General features: G+C 34.6%; 2 protein-coding genes across 2 annotated transcripts; both read left to right on the forward strand.

Annotated features, from left to right (window-relative positions):
• The first annotated feature begins 3,744 nt into the window (after positions 1 to 3,744).
• Positions 3,745 to 10,057, forward strand: LOC145621827 (transcription termination factor MTERF8, chloroplastic-like). The gene is made up of 3 exons (XM_081676362.1): positions 3,745 to 5,010; positions 6,959 to 7,132; positions 9,475 to 10,057. The coding sequence occupies exon 1, from the start codon at positions 3,745 to 3,747 to the stop codon at positions 4,957 to 4,959; it is 1,215 nt and encodes a 404-aa protein (XP_081532488.1). The 3' UTR covers positions 4,960 to 5,010; positions 6,959 to 7,132; positions 9,475 to 10,057.
• An 863-nt stretch (positions 10,058 to 10,920) lies between these two features.
• Positions 10,921 to 17,147, forward strand: LOC145623666 (transcription termination factor MTERF8, chloroplastic-like). Its single transcript, XM_081676512.1, has 2 exons — positions 10,921 to 12,220; positions 16,663 to 17,147. The coding sequence occupies exon 1, from the start codon at positions 10,982 to 10,984 to the stop codon at positions 12,167 to 12,169; it is 1,188 nt and encodes a 395-aa protein (XP_081532638.1). The 5' UTR covers positions 10,921 to 10,981; the 3' UTR covers positions 12,170 to 12,220; positions 16,663 to 17,147.
• Positions 17,148 to 17,762: the final 615 nt, after the last annotated feature.

Raw genomic sequence — 17,762 nt, forward strand, 5'->3', positions numbered from 1 at the left:
GAGAAGCATCAAGTGTAGCAGTGTCATTGATTCTTAGAAAGTACAAAAAGAATAATTAAGGTAGTTGACAAGCCTACAAAAATAGGCAATTGACCAATAGTGGGACAACCATTGTAAACTGGAAGAGGGTAAGAGAGAGAGAGAGAGAGAGAGAGAGGGGAGGGGGGTGCAGGGGAGTATGTTCTGTGGAAGGTGAAAAAAATGCTAAAAAAAATAATTCACTTTGTAGAGATGATAGCTATGGAGTTACCGAGGTAGTTTCCATACAAGGTTTGGATCTGATAGTAAGTGTTTGGTTGTGCTGAAATATTTGAAGTGTGGAAAAGAAATGAGAAGGTCTCTTGGATGCAATGTAATACACTTTGTCCTGGTTGCATACTTAGTAGCCAACCTGTAGGACTGGATGGAAATTCCCCTGCTGTTTAGTGTTTCTCGAGACAATATCCCTTGCTTATTCAGGCTTTTTCTCGTCTCACTATTGAAAAGGATTTGGGCCTTCAGTTAGCTTTTTTTTTTCTTCAGTATTTCCAGGATCCATCCAGTCATTTAAGTTTTCAATTTCATTATTCATAGGTTGAGTGTCTAGTTGCATTTTCCTTAAAAATTTTGATTCAGACTCTTTTTTTTTTTGGACATATAAATATATAATGATATGTATGGCTGTGAAATTTCTGTGTTTCGCACACTATATCCTCCCATCAAATATTTTTGGGGCTCCAAAGGAATAAGGCCCCAGAAAACTTTGAAACCTTCGACGTCTGAGCAAGGTTTTGAACTCCTATTGTTCTTAATTTCTATGTATTAGGTGGTTAGTTATGAGATTTCCATCTTGATTCTGAGCCTAATGTACCTACTTAAATTAAAGATGAATTATTCATGTGAAAATGAACATTTATTTGACGCATTTTTCTCATCAAATTCCTATCTAATTGCATTGGTTCTACAAATAGAAGAAAAGTAGTGGCTTGTTGAATAGCACTGGAACAGGAATCTTCTGGCTTCATGCTCTAGCTACTGCAGCAGTTTTGGGAGATAATACTTATGATCCAAGCTCTTTATCTGTTGCAGCTACCACAAAGCATCCAAAGCACCCCTTCCTGGTATTTTCATGCATAGTTTGTTTTCAACCATCCAACGGGAAGGGGAAGCACAGTTCAAGATGCACTTGCACTGTCTGCATGACTGTTAAATGTCGGTGAAAAAGAAATGACAGTCAAAACATGAAGTGGAGAATATCCTGATAATTCATCAAAAGCAAATTCCTAACAGACAAATGTTCTAAGCTGATACGGAAAATAATGACAAATCCTACATTGAAGCATCAGCACCAAACAGAAGATGAATCAAAGATGGCCGAGGTCAAAATCTGATTAGGTTGTTACCTGAAAGTGGCAAGGACCATATCAATAAAGGGAATGGTGTAATTATTATGATGATTTTATAAAGTGAAGGAATATTTTTCAATTATATTGTCAAGCATAGCAACACATGTGGGTGTGCACCTTCTTTGTAAGGTTGCCACAAGTCATGCATTCATGCATATACATAGTATGGAATATCAATTCAGAACAACATATAGCATCAATATGCAGTACGCAAACAGTTAAACTTAGGTCTATTGCAAGTTTGCAGGAGTTAAATTTATATTCAAATTTGGGCGCGTGTTTTTTTTTTTTTTTTTTTTTTTTTTTTTTTTTTTTTTTTGGGGGGGGGGGGGGGGGTGGGGGGGTGGGACAATTAAGAAACTGGGCCCCTTTTTCTGGCAAAGTGGCTAGATTATGGGCTCTAGTAAAACACTAGTATCCAATGTACATAGCAGCAGGAACAAAAATACCATACTTTCTTTGTTGCCATCAAAATACTTTAAGGTATAACATTGACACTATAAAATATTATATGCGGGTAGAGGTGTTAACTATAACTCAACCGACCTGATTCAAAACCAACCCAAATAGAACTTGATCCAAACTTTGACTTGTATAAACACAATAATATAGTATGGCTTTAAAGGGTTGTCTAATGGGTTACTTCCTCGTTGGACGTGAGCACATGAATGCTTACATTGTGGCCTAGGAGGTGCCATGGGCTGCTAGGGTAACACTTTCCTAATGAGCACACCCAATTCACAGTAAGATTATGGGTCATCTAATGGGGCAAAATTATATTACGAGTACATAAGTGAAGGTATGGTCGGACTGGATTCCCAAGATGAAATATTGGAATTTCACTCTTTTTTTTATTTTTATTTATTTATTTATTTTTTTTATGCCCACAGTCCACAACTAGTTTACATCAATAGGGTCAGGCTATCGAACACGGAGTGCGTAGTCAGAAGAGTGGCAAAATACAGGGATGACTTGTTGCTAGGGGTGAAAGGCCAACCAAGACCAGATATAGGTAGGACTATGTTAGCATAGTGGTTAGGTCCTACTCGGATTGATAAGTGATTAAGAGAGCTAAAAAATAAAATCGATTTATTAAACTAACACCCTCACAACTTAGCCACCCAACAAAGAATCCCCAACTCCCAAGCCAGTGTAGTTGGTTGGGATCGAACTTGTAACCTCAAAGTCGCAAGGTATATTCCTTCCATCTCCACTAAGCTTGTTTTGTACATTGTATATTCCACATCTATATTGTTCCAAGTATTTTGGTAATAGTTTAATGCCGCCCCTTTTTCTCTCTTCTCTCTCCTCTCTCTTCTAGGGTTTTAATTTTCTTGGCCGTGTAGGCCGGAAATAGTCTAATTTCTTCGGAAATTAGACTATTTAGACTATTTCCGACCCTTTTTCTATAATTCAATTTAGTTTTTTAGTTTTGTTTTACGTTTTGGTTTATCTGTTTTGTTTTGTTCTCTCCATCTGTGAGAGTTTGTCCCAATTTTCTGGGTTTTCCCAATTTTTCTGGGATTTGATTCTCATCTATGGATGAGAATTTTATTTTTAGGGTTCTTACAATAATTGGGAAGGTGATTTGGATTCTTATGGGTCTAGAATTTGTCATCAACCGGTCGATTAAAACATCAACGCAGATTGCGGAGGTCTCAACTTGGAAAGATGCAAAGACATCGAAAATCATTGCTCGCGTCAAGCTTGAAGCGGTGGAGTATGAGCTATGCCAAATATGCAAATTAGTTATGATTTTGATTGTAAAAGTTATGATATTTTCTCTAAATATGTGGTTTACAGATCCTTATTATTGTAGATGCCGTATGGCTTTTATTTAATGATATTATTCTACCCGTTCAAAAAAAAAAAAGTATTTTGGTAATAAAATGTACTCTCCTGATTCCATAATAAGTGCCTACTCGTATTTCATTTTACATGGTGTTCAATACAATTCCGAGTTCCTCACCACCAATTATCTTTAAGTACGCATTAATAAAACTATACACAACCTATAAAGTTGATGTCTCACTTAACCACTATTTTTTAATACGACACTGTTTTCATACTTTGCGTGGTGGTCTCAAAATTTGACATGACTAAAAAAAATAATCGATTTACATTTCCATCCATATACATACAATAATTGTGCACCAAAAAAAATATATAAATACAATAATTTAGCGTGATCCAAGTTTGAAATTAGACCCGATTCGACCCGGCCCGGCCCGGTCCAACCTCTAATTTTGGGACGAAAGACTGGAAAGAGTATTGAGATCAGGAAAATTCAATTAATCTACTGAATAGTAACAGGCCAATAAAAAGAAGGTTGAGTTCATCTAAAATTGACTTATACAAAATGATTAAATTTGGGTTCAGCTCCAATGGCACTGTCAATGGCTTCCGATGCCTCTACAGCTACTTCTTCATGCCTGGTTTTCGACGCATTTCAACATCTTCTTCATCAAATGAAGGTAATACTTCTTCTTCTTCTTCTTCTTCTTCATTTGCGAACTTCTTAGTTGATAAACTGGGTTTCTCCAACCACCAATCTCTCTCTACTTCCGCTTCACTCGCTTGTCGGCGGGGAATTGGTGGAGCGAAGCTTGTTGCTGATTTCAATAGGGTTGAAGAGGCTGAATCTGTTATTCAATTCCTTAAGCAAATTGGTTTTCAGCAATCTGATATTAGGAAACTTGTATGTCATGAACCCCGGATTTTACTTTCTAGGGTTAGACAAACCCTAAAACCCAAAATTAAGGTTCTTAATGATCTGGGTTTATCTGAGTCTGATCTTGTTCAAGCTATTTTAAAAAACCCTTCAATAGTGCGCCAAAATTTGGGTCCTGCAATTCATGCTTTTAGGACTGTTCTGGGCAGTGATGAGAATGTTGTTCGGGTGATAAAAATATCGAATAGAGTTACTTTTAGTAAAGCTGCTAAATATTTGATTCCCAATGTTGAAATGTTGCAAAGTAATTGGGGAATTTCTGGTGATGAACTCAAGAAACTTGTTTTTCACCGGCCTAGTATTTACTGTATGGAGACGAATTCATTTCGAAATCTCTTGATTAGGGTTGAAGAAAAGTTAGGGATTTCTCGAAACTCTGTGATGTTTGTTTATGGAATACAATGTGTCGCTGTATGTAGTGATACGAATATCTACGATAAATGTGAAGTTTTTAAGAGCTTTGGATGGACTCAATTTGATGTCATGGAATTGATCAGGCAAAATCCTTTGTGCTTGACATCAAAAGAGGAAAGAATTAAGGAAAGATTGGATTTTCTGATAAACCAGCTGGGTTATAAGCCGGATTACCTAGCATCCCAGTCTTCGTTTTTTACTTGTAGCATAGAGAAGAGGTTATTGCCAAGACACCGAGTCTTACAGGTTTTGAAGGAGAAAGGCCTGATAAAAGAGCATTACCTTCTTTCTAGTGCTTCTATCTTGAGCGAAGCTAAGTTCTTGAAAAGGTTTATTTTTCCTTTTGAGGAAGTCCATGAGGTTTATGCTCAGCTAACAGGCTCTACAGTTGAATCGCTTGTTGCAGGAAGAGTAAAAGGCCAAATCTGAAGATGTCATTGAGTTCATTCTAATGCTACTAGATGCAAGTCAGTGTATAAGGTATTAGGCGTTATTAAATTTTAGATCTTTTTTTTTTTTTCATAATACCATCTATCAATATTCTCTCAATATCAGTTCCTTGTCCAAGTAACACTCATAAATCATGTCCGTTGGAATGATAATAACCAGTAAAGCTGTAATAGTTAGACATTTTTAGTTGGGAAGGTTGAATAGCAAGAGCATTACTTTGTAGGAGAGTAAAAAGCCAAATTTGAAGATGTCATCAAGCTTTAATGGTGTTAGATGCTAGTGCATAGTGTATTAGGTGTTGTTAGATTTTAGTTTTTATTTTATTTATTATTATTATTTTTTTTTTAAATCAAAGCATCTATCAATATTCTCTCAATATCTTCCTTGTCCGTGTAACACTGGTGAATAGGTTTGGGATTCATTGTATTAGGTGTTTCGCATACATGTTGTCCCTTTTATGTGAACCACTGATTTCTTGATCTATATTACATATGCCAGAATTTTATTAGTAGATCGTTGCTTTGTTGACTGTTATGACAATTTAATTGGGACGTCAATTATTAACAGTTGATACAGGGATGTGTAACTCTTTTCCAATCTGATCTTATAGAAGCATATTTTATCGAAAGTTAAAATTTTAGTATCTAATATGAAGTGTTAAAACTAATGACAGTTGCTATTAGTCTAGTTTCAACTTGTGGAGCATTTACTGTTTCCGTTCTTTCTCTAAATTTCCAGTGGATGGACTTAACTTTTGATTTCCTGTTACCCTTTTATCATTATTTGCTTAGATAAAATAAAATTTTAAAAAAATAAACATGAGAAGTTGATGTTTAATTCTTTTCTTCTACATAATGATCCTGTAACCTCCTCACTGTGTATATTATATCAGGTTTGAGAACCCTACTTTTGTTCCAGAAAGATAGTATGTCTATTTTAAAATATAATTCCAAGCAACTCTATTGTAAAAAATGATTCTCTTACAATTGTGAGGGAGATTCAACACCTGAGAAAACAACTTTAGGTGCATGCATATGCACTGCAAATCTTTTGCTTCTTTCCTTAAATATATTTATCTTTCCATTAGAAACCATCACCTGATGTTATTCGCCATGGCATAGTGGGAAGCCTGGTCGATTTAAACCGCCAGTGATTTTTTTAAGCATTTGTTTTTGCAATATCAAATTATCCTTAACCTGTATATACCATTCTGAAAAAATTGTTTCTTAAGAGGATGCGTTAAAATTATGGTGTAGAGTCTTAAGTAGCCTTAGTATTGATACCTACGTGTCTTTACCTCCATTTTTATTTACTTGACTAACATTCCTAAAATGGAAATGTCTATTACTTGACCAATACTATATTTGGTAAGCTTTTGGTAGAGTTGGTAGAGAGATTTTCTAAATTACCACTGCAAAGTGCATGTGGAGATAACTTTGGGGGTAATATTGTGCCAATTGTTATGGGTCTACTAAATAGAAATGGAGGAAGTAGTTTTCACTCCACAAAAGCACCTATAAATTGCAATAAGTCAATGTTCTTGTATGATATTCTGGAATTTTTTGTTTCTGCTGTGGGACATTCGATATCACCTACAGCAAAGTTCCAGTATCATAGGTACTGTGGAAGTATTTTTCAGAGTAACAATTTTTTTGTGGGTTAGTTTTGTGTAATTGAGCCTTGTGTTTAATAAAATTATTGGAATTTGAACATAAGGGATTGTTCTTTATGCTTGTGTTTGCTTCCTTAAGTTCCTTTTCTTACGAGTAATACCATAAGTCAGCTTTGACCATGAATTTGTTTTATATATAGAATTACATACAATTGTTTGACATCACTCATGTATCTTGGTGATCGTTTTTTTTTTCTTTTTTGGGAATTTGATGGCTGTGTTGTTAATTGGTTGAATCAAAATTGAAATTTTATTTGTTTTTGTAAGATCATGAAGTAAATTTGGTGTATTAATGTCACATTTCAGTACGTGTCTGAATCATCATGATGATTAAAGAAAATGGGATTTATCTATGTATTTTGTGAAGGAAGTTTGGCTTTTGAAGCGTTTCTTTGTCTATAGTATGTAATACACTGGATCCGAGCCCAGCTTTTGGAGTCAACTATACACCCCAAGTCCACAACCACATTATAAACAAAGGTATTATTGCCAGATCTCTGAAACTGTATTAATTTTGTTCAAATTTATTGCAGTCATTTCTAATTTTATTTATGTAAAGTTGAGATTAAAACAATTAACAATATAAAACACAGAGTAGATTTATTTTGCTTTTAGTCTTGAAGGCCAAAGATCTTGTTCCCTTGGGATGATTTTTGGCGCTATATCCATTATCCAATGTGCATTCACTAGGAGTCATTTGGTTGGATATTTTGGAACGAGTTGGAATGAAGTTAGAATCCATTCCATCTACTTAATTGTTTTTTTAACTATGGAACCCCATACCACAGGGGATCTAACTATACCCCTTCCCGAAGAATCTCATAAGTGATACCCACCTCACCTGCTCACCCCATAATAATTATAAGATTCAGTTGTCCACTTTTGGGATTAAGGCTTTGATTGATTGATTGATTGAGTTGTGTTTGGACCCCAAGAAGGTCAAATTCCATTAAGCGATGAAATTACCAAAATACCCTGCAGTGGGGCTCTCAAGAGTTGATCGGGGCCCGAATCCCGAGAACCCCAAACACGGCCTATAAACTCCTTAACCCCAATCAATTCATTTACTCCTTATAATACTTATCTGCCAAACCTTTAAGGGGTAATTTCTTTTGTCTCTCTAGATTTTTTTTTCCTTTCTAAACGTCATTTACTAACTTGGCCGTTGGAGGGGCTTTCTCGAGATCACCTTCTATGCAGCTGTCTTCCTTCGTTTTACATGACTCAGTTGGACTAGACGAGCAAACTCCCCCTTTATTCACACAACGGGTTTCTAGATCTTGGATCTTTATTGACTCTTGGTTGAATATTTGATTTGAGTCTTGTAGATTTTAGTTATTTGATCTGAACTAATTTTTTCTGATATGGTCTGAATTGAACTTATCTTTCCAATATGATTGTTTGATTTGACATAATTTTTCTTATGTATTTCTTTTCAGTGTTACTATTTAATTTATAGATGACTGCTTACATTGTTTTATCATTCCAATCTCCCTTTTATGATTATTTTAATACTTTTCCTTGTTGATTTTCATCATTGTATATTACTATAACAGATTAACAGCCAAATATGAATTTTTGTCAGCTAAGTGCTAATTAAAAAACTTTATGCTAGTGCAAAAAGTATATATAGTATATACTATATATACTTTGTACATAACACATTTACAAGGCTAGATCAAAAAATTGTGAGGGTTAAGGCTTGGTTAGAGTACTTTTTCTTTTTGTTTAAAAAATTGAAAATTTTCACATTTTTACAAATAATGAAGAAGTTTGTATCATTTGCCCCAAAAATATGGTAACACACAAGCATGAAGAAAAAGCGGTAAGGTAATGTTTGGGAGCTCTACAGAACAAAAAAAATTGCATAATTAGATTTGATAGCTCATGGGAAAATAGGCACAAACAAGAGTGGTGAAGATGGACTGCAGACTACAGCACGAGAAGTGAGCATGATGCTTGGGCACTTTTAGTATTTCCAAGTTCCAACAGTGCCTAGGAAGCAGAGGCAAAGGACTGCATCAAAGCCCTAAATTGGAGCCAAGGAATGGGGTTTCTTAGTATTTTGGTCTACTAGTGTCTGACTGCAGTAACTTAGTCTCCATTCTTGTAGCCCTTGCACATGGGATTTGTTCACTGGATTATTGGGGAAATCAACCTGCAGCCGGTTAGGGACAAATACTCGGGTTTGCAACATTCTAAAAGTTTACAGAGATCTTATAGCCAACAATTGTCGTGCTTGTTTCGCGCTGCTGTCTGCCTGTCTGCATACTCTATCCTCCCTCATCAAGCATTTTTAAGGCTCCAAAGGAATCTGGCCCCAGAGAACATGGAAACCTTCCACATCTGAGCAAGGATATGATTTCCTATTGCTCTTAGTTTCTTTTCTGTTTGTGTTAGCAGGTTAATTTGTGAAAGTTTATATTGGTTTTGAACCTTTGCTGGTGAAAAAAAAAGTTCTTTGAAAAAAACCCTAGTAAGTTATTGGGTGACGAGTTTACTCATTATTGTGATTAGTATGTAAAATGTCTGCATTTGCGTTGCATTTCATCTCCTGCCTGCATCTGCTCCCTTGATATTCTATCTTGTTTGTTTATTTTCTTATTGTCTGATGTTTTTGTGGAGAGAATTTCTTTTCTTTTTTCTCCCCTATAGATGGAAAATGACCTGTTTTGTGCAACGTTTTTGAGTATTGAAATTAAAGAAAAATCATTAGTGGGTAGTAGAATGACACTAGAACAGGAATCTTGTGGCTTCATGCTCTAGTTACTTCAGCAATCAGGGAGATAACATTAATGATCCAGGCACTTCATCTGTTGCAGGTTTGCAGCTATCACCAAGTATCCACGGCACCCTCCTGGGTTTATTTATGCGTTGGGTGTATTCAATCACCTAAAGGGAAGAGGAAGCACACATCAAGATGCACTTGCACTGTCCGCATGATTATTAAATGTCGCTTCACGAGGAAGAGGAATTGACAGAATTATAGTCAGAACAGGAAAGGGAGACTGCAAAAAAGAAGTATCTGATGTGGAAAATAATGACAGATCTCACCTTAAGGCTTAAGCATCAGCATGAAACTGAACATGACTCACGGATGGGTCCAACTCAATCTAAAGATGGTCGAGGTCAAAATCCGATTTGCTCCTCGGCCAAATGTGGCAAGAACCACTGGAAATAGGAATAGTTATGCACTTATGCTTATGCAATTGTAAAGGAAAAAAAACATATCAACGCAATGTTGCATTTGTCTTGTGTGTGCACTCTCTTATAGAACACTATATTGTGTAGGATATTCTACAATTTTTTAATTGATTTTTAATTTTTAGGCTAACTTATGAAACTTTGTATATTATAGTCTTATAGAACACTATATTATATAGGATATTGTTACAACTTACGAAGCTTCGAGTAGCATAGTCTTGAATTGAATATGAGTCTAGATTGTAAAAGCTCACATGTTAAAAAATAAAATAAAATAAAAACCTCTTAAAAGGCCTAATTGCACATGAAATCATGAATATCGAGTTTGTCACAGCACAACAAAGTGCAAATCATAATCCTAGTAAAAAGTAAGACATCTTAAATATGGAACCCTAACATTATTAGTTCTTTTTTATACTACTTCAAAATAGTATAAGTGTTTTTTTTTTTTTTTTTTTTTTTTTTTAAAAAAAAAATTTTGATATTCAATACTCCATATAAGAAAACTTTTTTTTTAATAAACTACTATATATGTTACGAGTAATATTTTTTTTTTTTTTTGAACAACTATGTTACAAAAACTTTTGTATACATCCGGTTTACACTAATATCAGTGTACATCAGTGTACATCGAGCAGTATAAGGGTAACTTTTAGCTAATTTTAGGGTAACTTTTTGCTTTTCTTTGGGTAACTTTAAACATAATACAATTTTTATATAAATAGATAACAAGAAAAGGTTATAGAGGTAATTTAATTACATTCAATCACTAATAATTGATTTTTAGTCAATTAAAATGTGATTCTTTACTAATAAAGCGTAGATAATTTTTATTTGAATTGGGTTACTTTTACGCATATTGGGGTAACTTTTATTCATTTCAGGGGTAACTTTTAATCATATTATGCTATCTTTGTAATAGATGTATAATAATTTATTGTACATCCGATTTTTTTTAAAATTTGTGGCTTTGTTAATATTATTTGAAAAAACTATTCCATGTCAATTTGTATTTTAATACAGTACATTGTAACATGTCAATTAGTAAGTAAGATAAAGTCAAACATGTCAATTAGTAAGTAAGAGAAAGTCAAACATTCCAATTGACTTCATTTTGAAAACGAAATGATGAAATTTGGGTTTAGCTCCAATGGCTTCCGATGCATCTGCAACTACTTCTTCCTCCCTGGTTTTCGACGCATTTCAACATCTTCTTCATCAAATGAAGGTAATACTTCTTCTTCATTTGCAAATTTCTTGGTTAATAATCTGGGGTTTTCTAACCACCAATCTCTCTCTACTTCCGCTACACTCTCTAGTCGGCGGAGACATGGTGGGACGAAGCTGGTTAATAATTTCAATTGGGCTGAAAATGCTGAATCTGTCATTCAATTCCTTAAGCAAATTGGTTTTCAGCAATCTGATATTAGGAAACTTGTATGTCATGAACCCCGGATTTTACTTTCTAGGGTTAGCCAAACCCTAAAACCCAAAATTAAGCTTCTTAATGATCTGGGTTTATCTGGGTCTGATCTTGTTCAAGTTATTGTAAGAAATCCTTTGATATTGCGCCAAAGTTTAGGTCCTGCAATTCATGCTTTTAGGACTGTTCTGGGTAGTGATGAGAATGTTGCTCAGGTGATAAAAAAATCGCATTGGATTCAATTTAACAAAGCTGCTAATTGTTTGATTCCGAATGTTGAGTTGTTGCAAAGTTATAGTGGAATTTCTGGTGAAAATATTCTGAAACACATTATTCGGTACCCTAGTATCTACTGTATGAAGACAGATTTGTTTCATAAACTCTTGACTAGGGTTGAAAAGAAGTTGGGAATTCCTCCAAATTCTGTCATGTTTTTTTATGGAATACATTGTGTTGCTGCATTAAGTGATCAGAGTATAGACGATAAATGTGAAATTTTTAAGAGCTTTGGATGGACTCAATCTGATGTCATGGAATTGATCAGGCGAAATCCATTGTGGTTGACATCAACAGAGGAAAGGCTTAAGGAAAAATTGGATTTTTTGATAAACCAGCTGGGTTATAAGCCGCATTACCTAGCATTCCAGGCTTCGTTTTTCACTTACAGCATAGAGAAGAGGTTATTGCCAAGACACCAAGTCTTACAGGTTTTGAAGGAGAAAGGCCTGATAAAAGAGCATTACCTTCTTTCTAGTGCTTCTGTCTTGAGTGAGGCTAAGTTCTTGAAAAGGTTTGTTTTTCCTTTTGAGGAAGTCCATGAAGTTTATGCTCAGCTAACAGGCTCTACAGTTGAATCGCTTGTAGCAGGAAGAGTAAAAGGCCAAATCTGAAGATGTCATTGAGTTCGTTCTAATGCTGCTAGATGCAAGTCAGTGCATAAGGTATTAGGCGTTATTAAATTTTAGATCTTTTTTATAATAACATCTATCAAGATTCTCTCAATATTGTTTCCTTGTCCAAGTAACACTCATGAATCATGTCCGTTGGAATGATACGAACCAGTAAGGCTGTAATACTTAGACATTTTTAGTTGGGAAGGTTGAATAGCAAGAGCATTACTTTGTGGGAAGAGTTACAAGCCAAATCTGAAGATGTCATCAAGCTTTTATGCTGTTAGATGCTAGTGCATAGTGTATTAGGTGTTGTTTAAGTTTAGGTTTTTTTTTTTAAAATCAAACATCTATCAATATTCTCTCAATATCCTCCTTGTCCGTGTAGCACTCATGACTAGGATTGGGATTCATTGTATTACTATTAGGTGTTTCGCATACATGTTGTCCCTTTTATGTGAACCACTGATTTCTTGATCTATATTACATATGCCAGAATTTTATTAATAGATCGTTGCTTTGTTGACTGTTATGACAATTTAATTGGGACCTCAATTATTAATAGTTGATACAGGGATGTGTAACTCTTTTCCAAACTGATCTTATAGAAGCATATTTTACCAAAAGCTGAAATTGTAGTATCTAATATGAAGTTTTAAAAATAATGACAGTTGCTATTAGCCTAGTTTCAACTTATGGAGCATTTACTGTTTCCATTATTTCTCTAAATTTCCAGTGGTTGGACTTAACTTTTGATTTCCTGTTACCCTTTTATCATTATTTGCTTAGATAAAGTAAAAAAAAAAATGAGAAGTTGATGTTTATATTCTTTTCTTCTACATAATGATGCTGTAACCACCTCACTGTGTATATTATATTAGGTTTGAGAACCCTACTTTTGTTCCAGAAAGATAGTATAAGTCGTGTTAACTGCAGATCATTTTATGAACAGTTTTAAAATATAATTCCAAGCAACTCTATTATAAAAAGTTATTCTCTTACCCCGTTTAAAAAATAAAATAAAAAAAAATAAAAAAAAAAAAGATTCTCTTACAATTGTGAGGGAGATTCAACACCTGAGAAAACAACTTTAGGTGCCTGCATATGCACTGCAAATCTTTTGCTTCTTCCCTTAAATATATTTATCTTTCCATTAGAAACCATCACCATGGCATAGCGGGAAGCCTGGTCGATATAAACCGCCAGTGATTTTTTTTAAGCATTTGTTTATGCAATATCAAATTATCCTTAACCTGTATATACCATTCTGAAAAAGTTGTTTCTTAAGAGGATGCTTTAAATTAATGGTGTAGAGTCTTAAGTAGCTTTAGTATTGATACTTACATGTCTTTACCTCCATTTTTATTTACTTGACTAACATTCTTAAAATGGAAATGTCTATTACTTGACCCATACTATATTTGGTAAGCTTTTGGTAGAGAGATTCTCTAAATTACCATTGGAAAGTGCATGTGGAGACAACTTTGGGGGTAATATTGTGCCAATTGCTATGGGTCTACTAAATAGAAATGGAGGAAGTAGTTTTCACCCCACAAAAGCACCTATAAATTGCAATAGGTCAATGTTCTTGTATGATATTCTGGAATTTTTTGTTTCTGGTGTGGGACCATATTCGATATCACCTACAACAAAGTTCCAGTATCATTGGGGCTGTGGAAGTTGTATTTTTCAGAGCAACAATTTTTTTGTGGGTTAGTTTAGTGTAATTGAGCCTTGTGTTTAATAAAATGATTGGAATTTGAACATAAGGGATTGTTTCCCTTCTTTATGCTTGTGTTTGCTTCCTTGAGTTCCTTTTCTTACGAGTAATACCATAAGTCAGCTTTGACCATGAATTTGTTTTATATATAGAATTACATACAATTGTTTGACATCACTCATGTATCTTGGTGTTCCTTTTTTTTTTTTTTTTTTTTTTTTTGGAATTTGATGGCTGTGTTGTTAATTGGTTGAATCAAAATTGAAATATTATATGTTTTTTGTAAGATCATGAAGTAAATTTGGTGTATTAATGTGACATTTCAGTACGTGTCTGAATCATCATGATGATTAAAGAATATGGGATCTATCTATGTGTTTTGTGAAGGAAGTTTGGTTTGTTGAAGTGTTGAGCCCAGCTTTTGGAGTCAACTATACACCACAACCACATTATAAACAAAGGTATTATTGCCAGATCTCTAAAACTGTATTAATTTTGTTCAAATTTATTGCAGTCATTTCTAATTTTATTTATGTAAAGTCGAGATTAAAACAATTGATAATATAAAACACAGAGTAGATTTATTTTGCTTTTAGTCTTGAAGTAGCCTTTATTGTCAGCGTTGAAGGCTCAAAGATCTTATTCCCTTGGGATGATTTTTGACGCTATATCCATTATCCAATGTGCATTCACTTAGGAGTCATTTGGTTGGATATTTTGGAATGAAGTTAGAATCCATTCCATCTACTTTATTGTTGGTTTAATTTTTTAACTATGGAACCCCATACCACAGGGGATCTAAGTCATCTAACTATACCCCATCCCGAAGAATCTCATAAGTGATACCCACCTCACCTGCTCACCCCATAATAATAATAAGATTCAAATTGTGTTTGGACCCCAAGAAGGCCCCATTCCATTAAGCGATGAAATTAGCAAAATACCATGCAGTGGGGCTCTCAAGAGGTGATCGGGGCCCAAATCCCGAGAAACCCTAAACACGGCCTATTAACGCCTTAATCCCAATCAGTTCATTTATTCTTCATAATATTTATCTGCCAAACCATTAAGGGGTAATTTCTTTTGTCTCTCTAGATTTTTTTTTTCTACACGTCATTTACTAACTTAACCATCGGAGGGGCTTTCTCGAGATCACCTTCTATGCAGTTGTCTTCGTTCGTTTTACATGACTCAGTTGGACTAGACGAGCAAACTCCCCCTTTATTCACACAACGGATTTCTAGATCTTGGATCTTTATTGACACTTGGTTGAATCTCTGATTTGAGTCTTGTAGATTTTTGTTATCTGATCTGAACTAATTTATTCTAATATCTGAATTGAACTTATTTTTCCGATTTGGTTGTTTAATTTGACATATTTTATCTTATGTGAGTGTTACTATTAAATTGTAGATGACTGCTTTACATTGTTCCATCATTCCAATCTCCCTTTTATGATGATTTTAATACTTTTCCTTGTTGGTGTTCATCATTGTATATTACTGTAACAGCCAAATATGAATTTGTGTCAGCTAAGTGCTAATTAAAAAACTTTTTGCTAGTGCAACAAGTATATACTATATACTTCGTACCTAACACATTTACAAGGCTAGATTAAAAAATCGTGAGGGTTAAGGCTTGGTTAGAGTACTTTTTCTTTCTGTTTAAAAAATTGATAGTTTTCACATTTTTACAAATAACAAAGAAGTTTATATCATTGGCCCCAAAATTATGGCAACAAACAAGTATTAAGAAAAAGCGGTAAGGTAATGTTCGGGAGCTCTACAGAACAAAAAAAAGATTGCATAATTAGGTTTGATAGCTCGTGGGAAAAAGGCACAAACAGTAGTGCAGGGTGGACTGCAAACTACAGCACAAGAAGTGAGCATGATGCTTGGGCACTTTTAGTGTTTCCAACAGTGCCTGGGAAGCAGGGGCAAAGGACTGCATTAAAGTCCTCAATTGGAGCCGAATGGAGTTTCTTACAATTTTGGTCTACTCTGACCCTCTGAGTGTCTGACTGCAGTAACTTAGTCTCCATTCTCATAGCCCTTGTACATGGGATATGTCTATTCACTGGATTATTGGGGAAATCAACCGGCAGCCGGTTGGGACGTATACTCAAGTTTGCAATATTCTAAAAGTTGACAGAGATCTTATGGCGATCAATTGCTGTGCTTGTTTCGCGCTGCTGTCTGCACACTCTATCAAGCATTTTTAGGGCTCCAAAGGAATCAGGCCCCAGAGAACGTGGAAACCTTCGATATCTGAGCAAGGGTATGAATTCCTATTGCTATTAGTTTCTTTTCTGTTTGTGTTAGCAGGTTGATTTGTGGAAGTTCATCTTGGTTTTGAGCCTTTACTGGTAACAAAGTGTTCTTTGCAAAAAACCCTAGCAAGTTATTGGGTGACGAGTTTGCTCATCATTTAGACTAGTAAGTATTTATGTAAAATATCTGCATTTGCGTTGCACGTCATCTCCTGCCTGCATCTGCTTCCTTGATATTCTATCTTGTTGGTTCCTTGATATTCTATCTTGTTGGTTTATTTTCTTATTGTCTGATGTTTTTGTGAGAGATTCTTTTTTCTCCCTTATAGATGGAAAATGACCTGTTTTGTCTTTTGTGCAATGTTTTTGAGTATTGAAATTAAAGAAAAATCATTAGTGGGTAGTAGAATGACACTGGAACAGGAATCTTGTGGCTTCATGCTCTAGCTACTTCAGCAATTCAGGGAGATAAAATTAATGATCCAGGCACTTCATCTGTTGCAGGCTTGCAGCTATCACCAAGTATCCACGGCACCCTCCTGGGTTTATTTATGCGTAGGATGTATTCAACCACCTAAAGGGAAGGAAGAGGAAGCACACATCAAGATGCACTTGCACTATCCGCATGATTATTAAATGTCGCTTCACGAGGAAGAGGAATTGACAGTCAGAACAAGAAGTGGAGACTACAAAAAAGATGTAAAAGTCTGATGCGGAAAATAATGACAGATCTCACCTTAAGGCTTAAGCATCAGCATGAAACTGAACATGACTCACAGATGGGTCCAACTCAATCTAAAGATGGTCGAGGTCAAAATCCGATCTGCTCTTCGGCCAGAAGTGGCAAGAACCACCGGAAATAGGAATAGTTATGCACTTATGCTTATGCAATTGTAAAGGAAAAAAAAAAAAACATATCAACGCAATGATGCATTTGTCTTGTGTGTGCACTGTCTTGTAAAAGAGAGATAAAGTAGTTTGATAAGATAGTATGCAAATAAATCTACAAGGTGAAATTTTTTAAACTTATTGTGCACCGGTTTATTCTACAATTTTTAAATTGATTTTTATTTTTTAGGCTAACTTATGAAACTTTGTATATTATACTAAAACACTATTATGTAGGATATTGTTACAACTTACGAAGCTTCGAGTAGCATAGTCTTGAATTGAATATGTGTTTGGACCGTAAAAGCTCACATGTTAAAAATAATAAAATAAAAACCTCTTAAGAAAGCCTAATTGCACATGAAATCATGAATATCGAGTTTGTCACAGCACAACATAGTGCAATTCATAATCTTAGTAAAAAGTAAGACATCTTAATTATGAACCCTAACATTATTAGTGCTTTTTTATACTACTTCTATATAGTCTAATATTTTTTTTTTTTTTTTGAAGAAACTTCTATATACATAGTAGTCTATTTCTAAATAAATAACATAATTTTATTTTTTTTTGGAAAATTTTTAATTTACCACCCAAAAATAGACCTAATTTCTAACTTACCACCCAAATTTTTTTTTTATTTTAAATTACCACCCAATAATTTAATTATTCACTCAGATTACCACCCAATTTGAATTTCTGGTGGAATTTAGTCA

Source organism: Chenopodium album, chromosome 3, assembly GCF_948465745.1.
Source record: "Chenopodium album chromosome 3, dcCheAlbu1.1, whole genome shotgun sequence".
Lineage (NCBI taxonomy): Eukaryota > Viridiplantae > Streptophyta > Magnoliopsida > Caryophyllales > Amaranthaceae > Chenopodium > Chenopodium album.

Coding starts and splice junctions, on each gene's coding strand:
- LOC145623666 (XM_081676512.1), top strand. CDS start 10,982: ATGATGAAATTTGGGTTTAGCTCCAATGGCTTCCGATGCATCTGCAAC.
- LOC145621827 (XM_081676362.1), top strand. CDS start 3,745: ATGATTAAATTTGGGTTCAGCTCCAATGGCACTGTCAATGGCTTCCGA.